The following is a 17,417-nucleotide window of genomic DNA, read 5'->3' as shown; positions in this document are numbered from 1 at the left end:
TAAAGTATTTTGTGCATGGATCAAGCATTGAACTCATGTTAACCTTGAATTGTTCATTTCTATTTAGTTTTCCCATTTTTGCAATATATTACTTGTAATTAATTTGACCCAGAATCGCTGAAGCCAAACTATTATGATTGCAAAGGGTTTAGCTGTGCTGTGGAGGACTGACTCAAAAGGTCTAGATGAAGAATGTAAACAGGTAATGTTCTCTCAGCATCGACTGTTGTATGACTGTTAGATACGTTAATACGTTGTTAGTTAGTGGCCAATAGTTGAGGACCAGACTTGAGTGTTTTACTCACAAATAGCCAAACATTTCCGTAGTTTTGTCAAGGAACTGGAAAAACGTGCCCTGGGATTTGCAGATGTAGAGAAAAGACAATACATTGGTCACACTTAATAGTGCAACTACAGTAAATCTGTTGAACTTTGTCAACAGATTCCTGGCAACAAGGAACTCATATTTCAACCTCAGTATAGCTACTGCACAAAAATGACGGGCCGTGTTCATATGCAGATTTGCTCTTTGCGTCTGTTTGAATTTGATGTTATGGTTTCGTAGATTGATTTATTTTATATTTTGCATTTACTTGGATCAACAACAGCATTCTGCGCCCCACAGAGGGATATCTGACTCCCTAACTTCACTTCTGTACCAAAGCCAGAGTATCTTACTACCCCAGAGCCTCATTGTGGCATCATGGGATGGGTATTGGCAAGCTTCAAGCCAGAGATATACACTGCCAGTTACTACCCATAATTCTTTTCCCTCAATTAGTGCCAGCTGCTCGCCCTTTAGTATTGACAGATAGTTGTATATTATCCCTGGCTGCATTAAATACTTCAGAGATTTGCACTGTAATTTCAGCCACAAAGGTGAGCAAATCCTTGACGCCGCACTAACTTGTGGTGTTGCCACTTCCTAAAGACATTAGTCTATTACGTCATCATTCTGGTTTTCAGTGTTGCTTGAGGTTTCCTGTTGGTTAACAAGCTGAATTAGGCTTCGCTCTACAACTAAATAAAGAGCAGACTGGCAGAAGTCTCAAAGCATATGATTTTTTTTTTTTAGCATACATAAAATGTCTTAATTATTTTCAATCGGCCTTATGTAATGAGAGGTGGTGGTACTTTAGCGAAGAGTTTCATTGGGAAAAGTTTGGTTTTGTCATTAAAGAAACATTAACTGTGATTTGACCAAACCTGGATAACAGGAACACGTAACGCCACATGGGGTTTTCACTCATCGCCTTTTCATATGGACACTGAATCCCACCACAGGGAAGAGTGCAATCTGACCGCTCGTCTTATGATAATATTATAGTTAGGACCGTGAAAGGTCAAACCTCAGCACACGTCTTGTTTTACACGGCCTCTGCTGAGAGAACCCACAGATGGCGTCAGCATTGCTGCAGGGCCAACACTCTGCAAAGTGCCTCAGGGAAGGGGATAAATACCAGTGAGGACCCCTCACCCCTTCTCCCCTCGGCTGTTTTGCCCCTCGCTCCTGCACAAACTCTTGTTTGAAACTTCTCACTCCTCAGTTGCTTGTGTCCAGAAATGCGTGCGGCAGCAGAATCTACTCAGTACATGCTGCCGTCGGCGCCCGAGGGGCATATCAGAGTAATTGGCGAGGATTAACTGATGATCATCTTTTGACCATGTGACCACACTGTTTAAAAGGTCAGCAACGGTTCATTTTGCCAGCTGTCTTTTAAACCACCTGTTTCACTGTTTTTGACATTTTCTGCAACCACATTGAGGTATTTGCTAATGATTTACCCAACCTGAAGAACGTTATGAAGGAACAGTTTTGGTTAGCGAGCAAAATGTTGAATAACCAAAACGCGATACAAGAATACTCATTTCACACACAGCGTCATCTAAGATAGATATTTGTTCTCCGATTACTGCCCTAATGTGCAGAGCTACTGCTTCTCAAGTTGTAATCAGCAGCCCGGGGAACTGTACACCACTCACAACCCAGAGGTAACAGTGCACAGAGTCATCAAATCCAAAATAAAACGACGTGTACTAAATTTAACCCCTTTACCGCTCTATTTTTGGAACGGCAATGAGAAGTAGTCACATAGAGTACCTTGCCCAGCAATGGGTGCAAGCAACACCTGTTTCTGTTTAGAAGCGTGAAACTAGATGGAGAGAATTTCAATCAAATGAGAAAAGAATATAGTTTATAGATTAAAAACATACATCTTTAGGGCGTGTTCAAAAGTAATTTATAACCAGACCATACCTTTCATATTAGCTTTTATTTTTATATTGCCGAAAATGCCCATGAAGAGACATGTCTCAACATTTCGAAACATCAACAAGTAAACTGTAATCATGTATTGCACCTATGACAGCAGGCTTTCACCCTTTGTCCTCGTGCGGCCGTTCAGAACAGCCACAGACACTTTGGCCTTCAGACATGGTCGGACAAATCTTTGAACGAACTACTTCATATCAAGCGTATTCTGGTCTTTAACCAATGCCCCTCTGTTTAAAGCTACGTCTGTCTAATGCTTGAGTTGAGCCCCTTTAAATTGAATCATAGTGATCATCAACAGAACATACTTTATACATTTGTTCGTATTCTGCTGCTAGCGTTTATGTTAAGGGTTTTTTAAGGGCAATTTTGACTTGCACTTAAACCCGAACTGACACAGCTTTGCGAGCTGCTAATGCCACTATGCTAGCATGCTTACAATGGCAATGCTAATATTCTTGTTTACCATGATCCCTATTGGGATTTATTAGCATGAGAACCCCTGGTGTCAGTATCATACACCTTTGTTTGAGACAGAGCTTATTTTCTGCAATAATCCAACATCCAACGCAAAAATCTCATTGACTTTTATGTAGAGGTAACCAGCGTGATGCTAACGTCCGTGATGCTAACGTCCGGGGTTGGCCTCCAAATATTCGTCATCCCTGCGTTAATCTATTACAACACAAATAGCCCGTTCAGCTTTTTTGCCAAATGATAGTCTTTGTAAACTGTGTGTAACTTTACCTATAGACCCTTTTACAGTTTGTATACAATGATGACGTACGTTAGTGTGCGCACAGTTTGGCAACGGAGGTATGGTGCAGCGCAATAGCTTGGGAAGCTATGCAAGTGCATTAACCACCAAAGATAGTAAATACAACCAAAACAAATCGACTTTCCAGATCTGTGTGCTATTAGTGGAATACATTAGCAAGGGGCACAATATTACGACATCTGTGGTCATATACGGAACGTTAAACAACGTTGAAAACACAAACAGAACATGAAGGTGTCAGAACATAAAAGCCTTCAATCAATTTCAGTTTTTATCTATGCCAATCATTTACGTAAGTTACTACGAGCAATCATGGACCCATTCAGCTGAGAATCACCAGTTTGTGAAACTGAAACACCTGTCGCTCTGAAGGAATTACATTTTTAAAGCTTGTTAACTTGTCTGGATGGCTGGTGGAAAATGCCACTTCAGTTGCCAACATGTGCGCGCAGGGACGCAAGAAGAAGGGGTGCTGAGTGGGCTGCAGCATTCACTACTCGCAGGGGGCTGTTACTGAAGACAAAAACGTTTACTCAGCAAATCTGAATCACTTTTTTTTTCTCTCAGTCCTGCTCCTCTGTCTGTTTCGTCTTGGATCTATAATATTCTCTAAACTACATTACAGTCATTTAGCAGATGCTTTTATCCAAAACAAGATTCTATCACATTCATACACCGTAGGCACAGCTACGGGAGCATTTTTTGGGGTTAAGTGTCTTGCTCAAGGACACATCAACATGCGACTAGCGGAGCCGGGGATCGAATCGCCGATCCTCTGGTCGAAGGATAGCCCTGCTCTCCACTTAGCCACGGTATATATTATAAGTGTTCAATTCTATACTATATTGTAGCCGATATACTAAAGAATAGTGTCACCTTTGTAGCAATGTACAAGGCAAGTTTATTTGTATAGCACATTTCAACAACAAGGTAATTCAAAGTGCTTCACATAAAACCATTAAAAGCATCAAAAAGAGAGAGAGAGGATCACAGAGACACAGTGCTGCCTGAAGTATTCCTATACTATTTCAAATTTAAAGTTGTCCGTTTGTTAATTCATATAAAAATAGAACGCTGTATTTCTTCAACCATTAGCGCATGTGTAAAACGTTCTAAAATGGGAGCAAAATGTTGTTGGTCATTCAAACTAATACAAAAAAAGTCATTTTATAGACTTTGTCTGAGCACCACCAACTCCGACTAACTTCCAGTGTCCCTGTCCTCACGCATATTGTTTGATGACGGTGGCCTAGATTCCTTAATACAGCCATTTGGACTTATTAAACCAATAACAAGAAACAGATCAAACAATCTGACTGTTTGGCATCGTATTTTCCAAAGATAGACTGTTTTAAAGAGGAAATGTTCTACTACAAATATGATCACATAGTAAAAGAATATCATCAGACGATTTGACTAACAACATTTCATAATGAATTATACTCAAATTTGTGTTTAAAATCAAACTTAAAAGTGCTAAATTCCGAGCATATCAATTGCCTCCACACGGCTCTCACCGTGGTGACGGCTAAGTCGATGACTCACAGCTAACAGTGTTAGCCTGGGGGGGAACAGGAGGACGGACATGGCGCTTCTGCCATAACATCGTCGGTCAGGACGGCGTTATCAACTGTAACCACTGTATGAGTAGTGCAGAGTAGTATAATTAAGGATCACAGGAAATCCTACAACCCATGTGCAGTTTGTTTTTCAAAGCATATGCTAAAAACGTCTGCCCCCTGGTAACAGACAGTAGTGGGACTGGACACACTAACAGTGTGAGCCTTCAAACTAAAACTATACCATAAACAGGCTAAAATGCTGCATAGACTAGAGATGGGGGATTGTTGTCTGATGGTTCGTCACTGCAAGTGACCCCATCATGCTGGATGTAGACATTTTAATCGTTGTTATCCTAATGACTGACGAGGGTTTTAAAACGTGTTTCTGAAACATAAAAAGCTATGACAGAATCTTTAAATCAGACGCAAACAAAGAGGTTTTAATCTGTCACCAAAACCCAACACACACACACACACACACACACACACACACACACATATATCAACACCAAACTTTCCCAGAAGGACCTAATCAAGCGTCAAACCGTCAACCGTCCATATGGGACCAACTATAAAATCTTTGCTGCATCTAAGTTTGTGTTTTTCAGCTGGTAATTGGTGGTGGTGCCGTGCTGTGACTGTGCACTTTTCTGCCAACCACCGAAGAGTCACTTAGTTCTTTTTATGGGCTTCAGGCACACACTAATGTGATGGGTGTTAAAAAGCCACAGGTTCTCAACTGTTGGAGAATTTACAGCCACACCACATTCAATTTCATGGGTCAAGGGCATCCACAGTGGGGCCATCAAGTCTACTCCTTTTAATTTGTAATCACTTGTCAACGATTCCCACAGCAAGTTTTGAAGTTGTGTTCCAAGACATGTTACTTGGACGGATACATTTTCGGTCATTAAAGAAAAGAGGAAAGTACATTTACAGAAATTCACGGGGCAAATAGGTCAGGCTGCTATGCTCCATGAAAATCTGCTTTCAAGGAATATCTGCTTCAGCTGCAAACCTGTAGATCATGTGACGTTTTCAGGCTTTGAGAGAATAAATTCTGAAACCTTTTTGAAAGGTGGGTTTCCCTTCATATCGATAAATGTCAAGCCTGTGCTCAGACAGTCTCCTGGATATATACACAGAGGCGTAATTCTTGAAAGTCTTGCTTGACGCATGGACGTCACTCGACTGAGCTCCTTGTAAAATTAATTGTGCGCAGTAATCTGTAAAAATGTACCATAAATGTTATTACTGAGAAGTCAAAATGTATCCCGGCCTCTTGACACATACCTGATACTACTCTACATCCGTCTGTGTTAAGAGCATAGGCATATTATCGAGAGACAGGAGGTTTCCATGACCTGCCCCCCCCTTCTTAGTCTCCTTGGAGGAACATCTATTCTTCATCACTGTCAACCCTCCGTCCCCAGAGATGCGATGCTTTGCTGCCTTGGACCTTGGATAGCTTTGGGCCACATTTTTTGCTCGTCACCGAACCCCTCCTCGCAAACAAACACTGACATTGAGGAATTTTGTAAACATATCTGGAGTGAACACCAAATTTGTCCTGTCTCCAAACGTCCAGTAGCTTTACAAAGTCATTAATCATATGATAGCTTCCCAGAGGTGACTGTCAGTCTCGAGGTAGGAATGGTGATTCCTCATCCCTAAGTGAAAAAGCAAGCGGAGTGCAGACGGAAAGGATAAATCACTCGAGAAGTGAAGACAGCTAGCATTCAGCAGCTGGCCATCTGGCCCTTATCGTGTCCCAGACTGGTTGATTTTATTGCTTTTCATTGCTTTCCGTAGACCCAAGAGGGATCTTCACAAACAACCTGTCAGTCTGGCTTGAGGTGATCATCCTCTGCTGGTTGGCTACATGATTACAATGTGCATCTTGAACATCATGCCTTCATAACATAAAGTGGCTTACCAGTGGCATGTTGTTTCAGTCAGATTGGACATTGGACTCCCAATTCCAAAACAAAACATTAATTCAAATTTTCTCTAAGTTGCCACATAAAACTGTTTTTAACAAACTTGAACTTGATTGTACCTCCACTTGTAACTCATGGGGAAAATCTGGTGTTGGTTCAAATGGTTGTTTCTCAAACTTTAATTCTGGATCAGAGAGATCTCTGAATAGTCTATAATGTAATGATGTTACAAGCCTGGTAGTGGGGAAAAATATTATTTTGGAGCAAAAAGAATTCTTGTTTTATTTTATATAAGTTCTACATAATATCTTTAAAACCTCAAAGCAACCCCCACTACAGAAACATGTTGGGTTACTGACCAGCCCATAATCAACGAGGGTGAAGATAAAGAAAATGATTGAAAGGACAAGAAAAAAACATGATCAAATTGATATTATGGAAGAATGCCCCATGTTATCCGTTAACCCTTAGAGACCCACACAGACATGTTTTTTTTTAAGGGGGATCTTTAGGGGGAAATAGCAGGTCAACAGTATATGTCACATAGAGGTGGTATACATCATCTGAAAGCTGGGAACCTGAAGATTAGTATGAGATGCAGATGCATCTCAGCAGTGTTTGCCAAGTCTAGTTTGTGTTCTAGTCATGAATCAGAAATAAAAATGTATTAATTAATCAAAATAAATTGTGAAAGTGTACATGGTCTTAGAACATTATTATGTCTCATAAAGTGCTGCAGCAATTTCTGGGTTAAAACCATTTGTTACACAGATTTGGTGCTAAATGTAACAATATTTTACCACTCTTGAATGTTTTTTGTTTTTTTTAATGATCAGATATCCCTTAAAAATACCACATTAAGACACCAAGACCTTTAGTTTGTGGTTGTAAAGATATATGAAGCTGTGATTATCCTACAGCGATGTCTAGTTTTAAAACAAGAACAATGAAATGGCTACTATGAGGACTAACATCATCACACATGAATTCAATTGGGCTCATTGGAGCCACATAAGTCTCTGCTTTCCAGTCATACACGTATCATCTTATTCCAAGACTGTTTAGTTCAGAAATATTGAAATACACCTAAAATAACACATTTATACTGCATGCAAATTTCGCCCCAAAATGTATGGGGTTATAATAATTTAGAATGGGCATGTCTGTCGTGGGGGACACTCGTGTGTACCCATAAAACCCATAAAACCCATTTCATTCACATCTTCCTCGCCAGAATTTGTAGCGTTATTTTTCCCGACACGCTACTATCACAGCCGCTGAAAGACATTAACAGCTACGATCCCGCGGGTTTCAGAGGATGTCATACATCACCATTTGAGGAGCTTAAGTTATTAAGTTTTGTTCTTCTTGGGGGGGGGGGGGAGGCAATACAAGTATTTCAGTGCATTATTGCTGTAAGCATTGTTTAGTTATAATTCACGATGCCATCCAACCTTGCAGACACGTTTGCTTCGGTCTCTTGATCTGTCGTCAGTCTTGAACCGTGTTGTTGTCGAGGACGATCTCTGCCACAGAGCGATCTGTCAGCAACACTTCTCCAGATGATTTGCACATCTGTTAAAGGCTCCAAATGTTTTGGGATGCACCTGGCAAGCCCCTTTTCTCTCCCAACCGGTTGTCCATGGCCCTGCACCACGGCCAGGTCAGGGTATCCCCTCCTTTATGCAGATGTGGGGGAAATCTGGAGGCCTATAGAGATGTTGCTCTTTAAAGCCAACTGATTATATCTATGATGGCTTCTATGGAATAATGGAAACACGGTGAGGAAAAACATTATTGTTTTAGTCTCTAAGCAGGTCATTAGGTACAATGTTTATTAAAATAAGTAAGTAAGTCAGCTGTACCAAGCCTTGAGATATGATTCCTCCAAATAAATGAACACAGAGCAGACAATCATTGTACGCACACTACATGTATAGTTTAAACATATTAACAGAAAAACACAATGGTCCATAACTAAAATAATTGAATGGACTTTCAGGTCCACTGTAATGGATAACCACATCCCAAAAGACTCTCAACAGCTCAGCTGATAACTGCTGGAGAACAAGTACACTGCAGCAACTTTGACCTTCACTTTTCTCATCTCTTCACCCAGACAGGTTTTCTATTCTGGTCCTTTGACCATGATCTCTAGAGTCAAGTTCAACTCCTCTCCATCCATACATCGCACATTCCTGGAAAGGCCTCTAGTAGGTGAAAGCTCTCTTGAATAGCTGCTACCACCTGTCTGTGTCTTGACCTGCGCACATTGACCTTCTTTAGAGACCTATTAGACCGTCCTAAAATAAACTCTGGGCACCGCGTCTCTTGTGTTCTGCTTACTCACAGAAAAGTGTAGATTAACATGCTTTAGATAGCACGGCCGGTCCGTGTGGTCCAGACTCAATGAGATAATACGGACTGCCATGAAACATTCCTGTTTGACAGAGGATGAATACCGGTGACTTTGGTGATGCCCTGACTTTTCATCTAGCACCACTATGAGTCTGACATATTAACTTTGGGGTCAAATGACTAGTCGACCGCTGGGTGGATTGCCGTGACGTTTGGGACCGATATCCATATTTCCCAGGGGATAAAGTCAAATTACTCTGTGATCGACTGAAGAAACATGTTGACAGTAAGTTTTGTGCACTCCCCTTTTTCTGGAAAGAGTTGTTTTGAATGTATATTTTGAAAGCTTTGAGCACCAGAATTCCAAAAAGATGCAAAAATAATACAAAAAGTGGGGCCAGAATACACAAACGGTAAATAGGAAAATATGATTTCTTTGACTTCAAATCAACTTTGTGTTGAAAAGGTGCCAACGTTTTGTTTCTTAGTATTCAATAAGCAAAGCCTGTTTTCATATTATTATCAAACGTTATTAAGCAGCTATATCACGCACCATTTAACGACAACAGGAATCCTGTCCAATAACGGGGTCTCCAGCTGCCTTGGACTTCTCCTTTACCCCTCCAACATCCTTCTTCCCGTTCTCTCACTCTCACTTCCTCACCTGTCAGAGGTGGAATGTCGCTGGCGGATGCAGTCCTCCAGGGTCTGACTCTTGACAGATGTAGCGACGCTCAGTGAAAAAGTTTCCCAGCTCCCGTTCGCGAAGACGCTTGAAACAAGCAGACAGCAGCAATTACTGCAGGACAGAACTGGATGAAATGATGCACCTGAGCATGATAAAGAGGAATCAGAGCCGCTCATACCGGCGCAAGCTGTTTACGGCTGTACCTCTTAGCTGAAGGGAAAAGTACGATGCCGAGAGGCTCACCACGTTCATGCTTGTTTGATTCTAGCTCTTCTAATTTCCAGCTTTACCTTTCATGTTTACTATCTGAACTGGGGATTCATACACAGCTGTGTATGAAATGTGAAGACACAAAGATGTGTAAAGTTGAAACTTTGTAGCAGAAAGCTATGAAAACCAGTTGAACAGACATTTATACATGGGACCTGGGAGCAATGGTATTTTCATACATATTTTCACACTAGTAACAATGTGAAAATAAAGAGTTGGAAACTGTTGAAGAGTATTATATTAATAATAAGTGCATGCCCGTGTCAAACTGCAGATGGAGATATCACAGTACTGCCCATGTGCTTTTGAATCAGCAATCATTTATGAAGCTCAAATTTGAATTTGCTATTTTACCTTAACTCATCTCTTGTTAAGTGTCGTTGAGTGTTCTCTTGTTTACAGATCTTTTCAGACATCCCCACCCCCTCGTCACCAGCAAATCTAAAATCCTTCCCCCACGGGGAGAAGAAGTTCTGTGGATCCACTCTACCCGTCTGCTCTCTGCTGCGGCCGATCGTCATGGCAGCTTTCCAGCTCTCAGCAGGAAAGGAAGTGGCTCTCGGGGGCAGTGCTCAATTCGCCCTCTACTGGGCGGAAGTCAAGCCTCAATGAGGCCGTCAGTCGGATAGGTCATGCTGTCAGAGCGCACCAGAGTTCACATCCTCTCATTAGACAGCAATACTTTCAACATCCCTTCATTGGAAGAAGAAAAAAGAAAAAAGAAGCTAAGTCAGGGAAATTGGGCTGAATTACGCTCACAATAAAACAGGCTTATGGTGATGGGATTGTGCAAGTGTAGTCAGGTAGACAGTGTGCGTGTTGTCATTACTTTTCTCCATGCATACACACACACACACACACACACACACACACACACACACACACACCAATGCCCCCAGTGCACACACTCACACATCGCCTGTGTAATCAGTTTACACCATTTGTTGAAGGCATAAAGATTCTCAGCTGCTGAAGTGTGAAATGGTGCTGCGATGTTCAGGTTCAGGTCATGGTGTTACTCACACTGAAACATCAAGTCTGGACTGAGTCAGCAGAATGACACTAAGTCATCTCTGAAGCCACCGATTCTGTTTTATGGTTGCAAGAGGTCATTTCATATTATGTTTGATTTGGGAAATGCAAGAAGACATTGTGTCCCCCACGTATTCCAGAACATGGATCTGAATCGCAACTAAATATAGCTTAAATGCATCAGTATAGAATCAGATTTATAGAAAATGAGCATACTTGCTGTGTGAAGTGCAGTTGGTAGGACATGCTGTCAAAATACAAAATACTCAAAGAAACAAAACTCAACAAACAAGCTAGAAACTTTATTTGTTAAAACAAGTATATAGAGTTGCTGCATTACATCTTGCTAGATTGTGGTTTTATACATTTACCAACAGGTGGTTTAGAAAGGCAACTCCTCATGGAAACAATGGCATATGTATACAATACAAATTAGCAAACATATCAAAATCAGTTTTTACAACTTTTGTAGCAACCAATTCCTTCTATTGGTGTGCCATAGTGCAAACTGTGTTGTTTGTCGACAGAGTTTTAAGCATGATCTCAACATTCATACATCTCGACAATCCATTTTCTCTGTCTTAAACACATTTCTTTTTTTTTCATTTTGTAGGCTGCATTCACTGTGCCTGCCTTCAGTTCAAGTCCTTCTGTCCAGTCATGTGAATTTACAATCAGAATAATTCAAGTGTATCGGGCAGGGTCCAGGGTCAGGCTGTTTTCTTGGATAGTGAAGATTATGTCTGAGCAAGAGTGCTCCTCAGTCGGGTATGTTGCTGCATGTATGTATGGTAGAGTACATGAAAACATGTCAAGACCTAAAGTGGTATTTCACCCTGGTGGAACAGTTTTGTGTCAATAGGATCTCAGGACTGACCAACCACAACGTCACCACCTCTGTTTAGGATTGCGTTTGATTTTCCAAGATAGTGATGCAGTTCAAATAATATGGGAGTGATTAAGGGTTTGCCGCGCAGCCAGTTTTCATCTTTTTCAATTGACTTCTATGACCCTATGTGCACTAAAACACTTTCTGCCAGTGAGAAATATCACTCTTATGAGTCTCCAGTTGTGTTTTTCCAAGCCCTTTCAAAAAGTCCATGAGGATTCCTGGTTTCACTCTGACGACATAACTTGAAAAATGATTATCACAAACACATTAGCAAAAAAGTGTAATAGCTTTTATGTTGGCTACAAGTGAAGTGGAGTGGAGTAGACGGCGTACGAGTATAATCTGTCGGCATGTGTGTATAAATGGACAGCACAGAACACAGATACAGGGGGGAAAAACAGTTTTTGGATAACTTTGATCATTTTCTGTCTACATTCCCTCCACAGTCCGGCATGTGTGTGTGAGTATGTGTATGTTTCTGCATCCATCTGACTTCAAGCCTCTATGGCTAAGATTTCACTGGAGGATAGAAAAGTAAGAGCTATGCCGGGTTGTGATAGCGCTGCCCTGCGGGAAGGTCGGGCTGTTTGTGGCCTCTACTCTGGTTCTACTGCACCGTGTTCTGCAGGAAAGCATTGGAACTGGTGGACTGGTTGTGTTAAAAAGTTTGAAGTTGGAGGACGGATGAAGCCACAGCCCTTCCGGCCTCCCCTCTCCCTCTCGCCACGGTCTCCCCGTCCCAACTCAAGAGCATCCACAGCGGTCCACCACCATGGAAGGAATCTTGCCGTAGATGATCTGCTCTTTTCGGTTAAAGTAGAGCATGTTGATGGGCGACATCTTGGTGGGAGTGCAGCAGGGGCCGGCGCTCCCTCTGGGGTTGGCCTTGTTCACCAGGTGGGTGTGCGGATACTTCTGCAAGTGCATGTACTCACACTCCCCGGAGCAATAGTTGGCCTTGTAGCGCTTTGGAGCAATAATCCAGTCCCAGCCAAAGTCTTCAAAGTCTACAGTGAGCGGGTAACGGCAGCACCGGGACTCTAGAGAGTTCTCGTCACAGTCCAGGCCCGAGTCTCTCCTGGCACGCCTGGGGCCCTCTGAGATCTTCACCTCCATGAACGGTTGCTGCAACGACAAAGCGCGTGTGAATACTTTGAAAATAGCTGGTTTGCAAAAGGAGGCGGATGACAGCATTCTTCCTGCATCTTTTAATCTGGTGCCCTCGACCCTTTGGCAGCTGGTGCTCAAACATGGCCCGATAATATTATGAAACTTTGAGTTTTAAAGAAATTAAATCATCTGACGGTTGGTTAACCACAGCCGTCTAGGTATTCTAATTGCCTGAGAGCCCGTGCCAGTATTTGAGCCGTACGATAAGTGTTTGTCATTGATAGCAGCAGTGTGTGTGTTTGTGTGCCGGCAATTACTCTGATTTGCACAGTCATACAGAATACTTTAAGGAATGTGGGGCAGGTGACTTTTATGTAATCAAGCGATAAGATTTGAGGTTATTGTGAACTGGGCATTTGTCCAAATGCAGGTGTGCGCCTGCATGGAGTCTGTGTTGATTAACAGCTTTCAAAAGTCTTAAATCTTGATTCCCTCTTCCAGCAGTGAAATGCATGAATGTTTAACCACCTGCTGACTCTGCAAAGCCTCTCTGCACAGCCCCAAGTTAAAACCTCCGGAACAGCACAACAGAGAAACCAAAACGCACTGGACTTTTAGAAATGATTTTTGTTTCATGCAGGACGGTCCATTTATTGTAATAATAATCATCATATTGATTAGGACAGATACAATGGGCTAATTCTGCTGCTGTAGCAGTAAACAGCTCTGCCCCCATGCCGCCAACACTATTCACTTTAACTGATGAGACAAACTGCTTGCGATCACTTGTATAAAAAAACGTTATCATAAGGTTTCAGTTAAATGTAAAATAGTGGTTCATCTCACCAGTCCTTCCTCTCCGGGCTCTGCCGAGGTCACGGCCAAGTCATTTCCCCTCGAATCGAAGGCGTTAATCTCGATGCCCCAGTTGGTCTCCGGCTGCAGCAGCCACACAGCCAACACTTGTTTGACGTCTATACTTTGCCAAGAGCTGACCCCGGCATTCACGTCGATCTTCAGGGAGCGGATGCGTATGTGCCTGCTCCCGTCTGTGACCGGCATCAGCCGGGAGATTTGCAGGAACACTGTGGTCGCCTCGTCCGACGGGCGCAGATTCACCCAGAGCTGAGCCCGGACTATGCGATTGGGTTGAAACTTTTGAGTAAAAGAGAAAAAGCAGCACTTTGGTTCCCCGTCCGCTTGGACGATGGACTCGGCTGGAGAGACACAAGAGAGAGAGAGAGAGAGAGAGAGAGAGAGAGAGAGAGAGAAGGGGGTTGATGACCATGTGCAGTTTAAATTCACATAAATAAATAAACTGGTGTAATGAAACATCCCTGACACGCCGTTTGAACTCTGAAAGTGGGCTAATACAGTTTAGAAAAGCCTACAGTCTGTGCGCGTAATGACCGCACGCGCTGTCTTCCAAACTCCCCTGACCTATTTTTTTGCAGTTTTAAATCTTGGTAATGCTGGTATATCCACATATCCTATATCAAAACCTGGTCAAGTTACGTGTTGTCAAAATAAATACTATTGACAGCGTATTTCGTGCGCTCTGTCCCGTGCGTAAAAAAAAACTATTTTGGAGACGTCTGACCACGTCCATGTCATAATGCGAAAAACAAAGCAAAATAAAGACTTACGTGCAGTGGCCATCATCATTATTGTCTCCGTGATGGCATGCTCATCGTCTGCCTCCATAACCACATCCTTGTTGTCATCTCCCAGCACGTCGTACTGGTCGAGAAGCTGCTGCAGCGGCGGCGCTTTGGGCAGGAGCTGCTTCACAATATCTCGGCTGATATTTGGAGCTTCTTTCATCCGCAGTTTGCTCAAAATCTGAGATTTGATCGCGTTTAATCGCATGGTTTTAATCTGCTGCCGGACCTCGCAGGTAGCGCACTGCTCCGTGTCCTCTGGGCTGGTGGCGGAGGGCTGCTGGTGCGTCTCTTGGTCACTCAAAACTACTGGACCCAAAGCAATCAGCAAGCTAAGATACAGCACAGTCTGAGACAGATGCATTGTCTCTAAGGTGTGCAGTTTGGTTTAAAAAGATCCCTTGGTTTGTGCTGGACCTATTGCGCGACTGGTCTGGGTTTGGATTAATATCGCACTCTGATAGGCATCATACTTTATTAGCGCACACCTTTTTATACTCCAACTTTAGCCTCTTTTGTGTCGTCAAAAACTATGATTGGCTGGACAGGCAACAATGAGTTTTAACCGACTGACAGGAAAACTTTTTTTCCCTTGTCAAACCATAAAGGGATGAGGACTGTGGGCATGTGCTTACCGTATCCACGGATGGATAAATTCACTTTTCTTACAGTGATTGCGCAAAGGGCTTCTGAATTTGAATCTTATGCAGGCTCTTTGGCATTCAGTTGTTTGCACTCTTCATTTCACGTGATCCTGCACTTGTACTGTGTGTCCATGTGACATGTCCAGACTGTTGCATTATGTGATGAATGTTTTTTTATGATGAATGTTTGTAATCCTGGCTGCAGCCAAATTATCCCTGGTGGTATAATACAGTTTGAGTTAACTTGAAGAGCTAAGCAAATAAACACAAAACAACAGAATACCCTATCTGCAGCATATTATGAAAGAAAGGCGGTTCGTGAGTTTGTGCTTTAATACGTTTGTTTAAAAATCTTGCACTTTAAATCTAGTATTTTTGTCAGATTTGCACGTTTAACCTCGAATTGTCTTTGATGGCATGTAGTGGAGACTGGTTGTCGAAATACATTTAATCCTTGAGTAAAAATAGGAGTTACAAATTTAGCCAGGTCAAGTCAAGTCATTCTCGAGGTGAGAGAAGCTGATTATCGGCACGTGTAACATTAAAAATAGGCTACATCGTTCCCCGCACTGGGATAAATAAAGAAAATGAAAAAAAACAGCAAAGCTAGAGAAAACCGCCAGTCCAGGACTTGTCCAAATCCTTGTTGGTGAACCCTGGTTGTAGCACATGAGAGGACAGTGCCATCGTGTGGCAAGTTCATGTCGTTCAGATCAGAAAGGCCATAAATCACAGTCCCATGGCGACCTGAAACAATCTGATGATTTGAAATGTAAAATCCATTCAGGAAAAGCGACTTCCCAGTCAGCTTTAGAAACATTAGGGACCCTGTCTCTGAACTTAACAAGTTGTATCATTTTACAGGGCCCTGGTGCTTTCAGAGTCCACTCAGCTCTCTCAAGTGTGTGACATATGTGGCAGCATGAAACATAATGCAGCATTGATCACGTTGGCCGCCAAAGACCACATCCAGAAACTGATACACCTCTAATTATTACTCTTATTAAATCTGAATTCATAAAGTCAAAATTCACCCAATAAAGTGGACATTAATGGCATTGTTCTTAAGGAATAAGAGCATGCGCTAAATAAATAAGGCAACATAGACAGATATCTTGCAAGCAAAAGACAGTTTCATAAGTTAGCATAGAAAGATATACCCCAAAGTAGCTAGTATTAGCCTATTAGAAGAAATTGGGATTCTATTTTATATAGGTTATAAATATAAGCTTGTAGAATAATGCATTGGTATAGAATAAACTACCCAACTATAAGTAGTAGTCAAAATAGCTCTACCTCTTCCACCAGCTTCAGATACAATAAAGTCGAAAAATAACTCTTTGAATTAACTTAATTAAATTGTGGAAAGTATATTCACATAGTTAAATTACTTTCTTTTATAATTTAGTCATTCTGTTGGACCAACTTAATGTACTTGGGTAGGGTCAGATTAATATATTAGGTTTGATTCATCTTTTTTACTAGGTTTGTTTCCAACCTAATTTACTTGGGTTGGTTCAACTTATTTACTAGGGTTGTGTCCATCTTAATTAACTTGAGTTTGGTCAACTTAATTTGTCAGGGTTGATCCAGCTATTTTACTATATCCAACTTAATTTACTATGCTTGGGTCAACTTAATAAATTAGGGTTGATGCATCTTATTTACTAAAGATAAGTCCAACTTAATTTTACAGTACTAAAATTACATTAGTAAATTAAATTGATCAAACCAAAGTCAATTATGTTGGCCCTACAGAATTGCTTAAGGCTGAAAGAAAGCCATTTCTTCCCATGGAAATACTTTCAATGATTAAATGAAATGTATTCAAAGAATAACTTTTGAGTTTTAAACATTTCAAACGCTTACAGTGAGTAATAATACAATCCACTAATATAGGCTAATGTAGCCTATAAACAATAGTGACTTTTTCCACCACTGACGCAAACACACTGAAGATCAGTGTGGTCATTTTTGGCACAGAGGTCTTTTATTTCGATGCAGCGTTTCCGTGTCACCGCCAGATGGCAGTGTCGTACCAGCCCGCGGCGGTGCAGAGCCGCTGTCGGTGTGCAGCGCATGGACTCGCTCTCCTCCTGAGCGCCGCTGCAGCTCGGTAGTTGCCGTGCAGCGTCGTTGCACTTATTAAACTCAGTCCAGACATTAGCTTTCCTCTCTGCTGAGGAGCGCCACTCGGCGTTGGACCGGCG

General features: G+C 41.9%; 1 protein-coding gene across 1 annotated transcript; it reads right to left on the bottom strand.

Annotated features, from left to right (window-relative positions):
* Nucleotides 1-11,274: 11,274 nt before the first annotated feature.
* On the bottom strand, nt 11,275-14,927 carry mstnb (myostatin b; the record flags this gene model as incomplete). Its single annotated transcript, XM_079170638.1, has 3 exons — nt 11,275-12,917; nt 13,749-14,119; nt 14,549-14,927. 3 exons carry the CDS (start codon nt 14,925-14,927, stop codon nt 12,537-12,539), a joined length of 1,131 nt encoding a protein of 376 aa, XP_079026764.1. The 3' UTR covers nt 11,275-12,536.
* Nucleotides 14,928-17,417: the final 2,490 nt, after the last annotated feature.

Source organism: Pholis gunnellus (assembly GCF_910591455.1).
Source record: "Pholis gunnellus genome assembly, chromosome: 12".
NCBI classification, from domain to species: domain Eukaryota; kingdom Metazoa; phylum Chordata; class Actinopteri; order Perciformes; family Pholidae; genus Pholis; species Pholis gunnellus.
The sequence above is the reverse complement of the archived record's forward strand: the minus strand, read 5'-3'. Positions and strand labels throughout refer to the sequence as shown.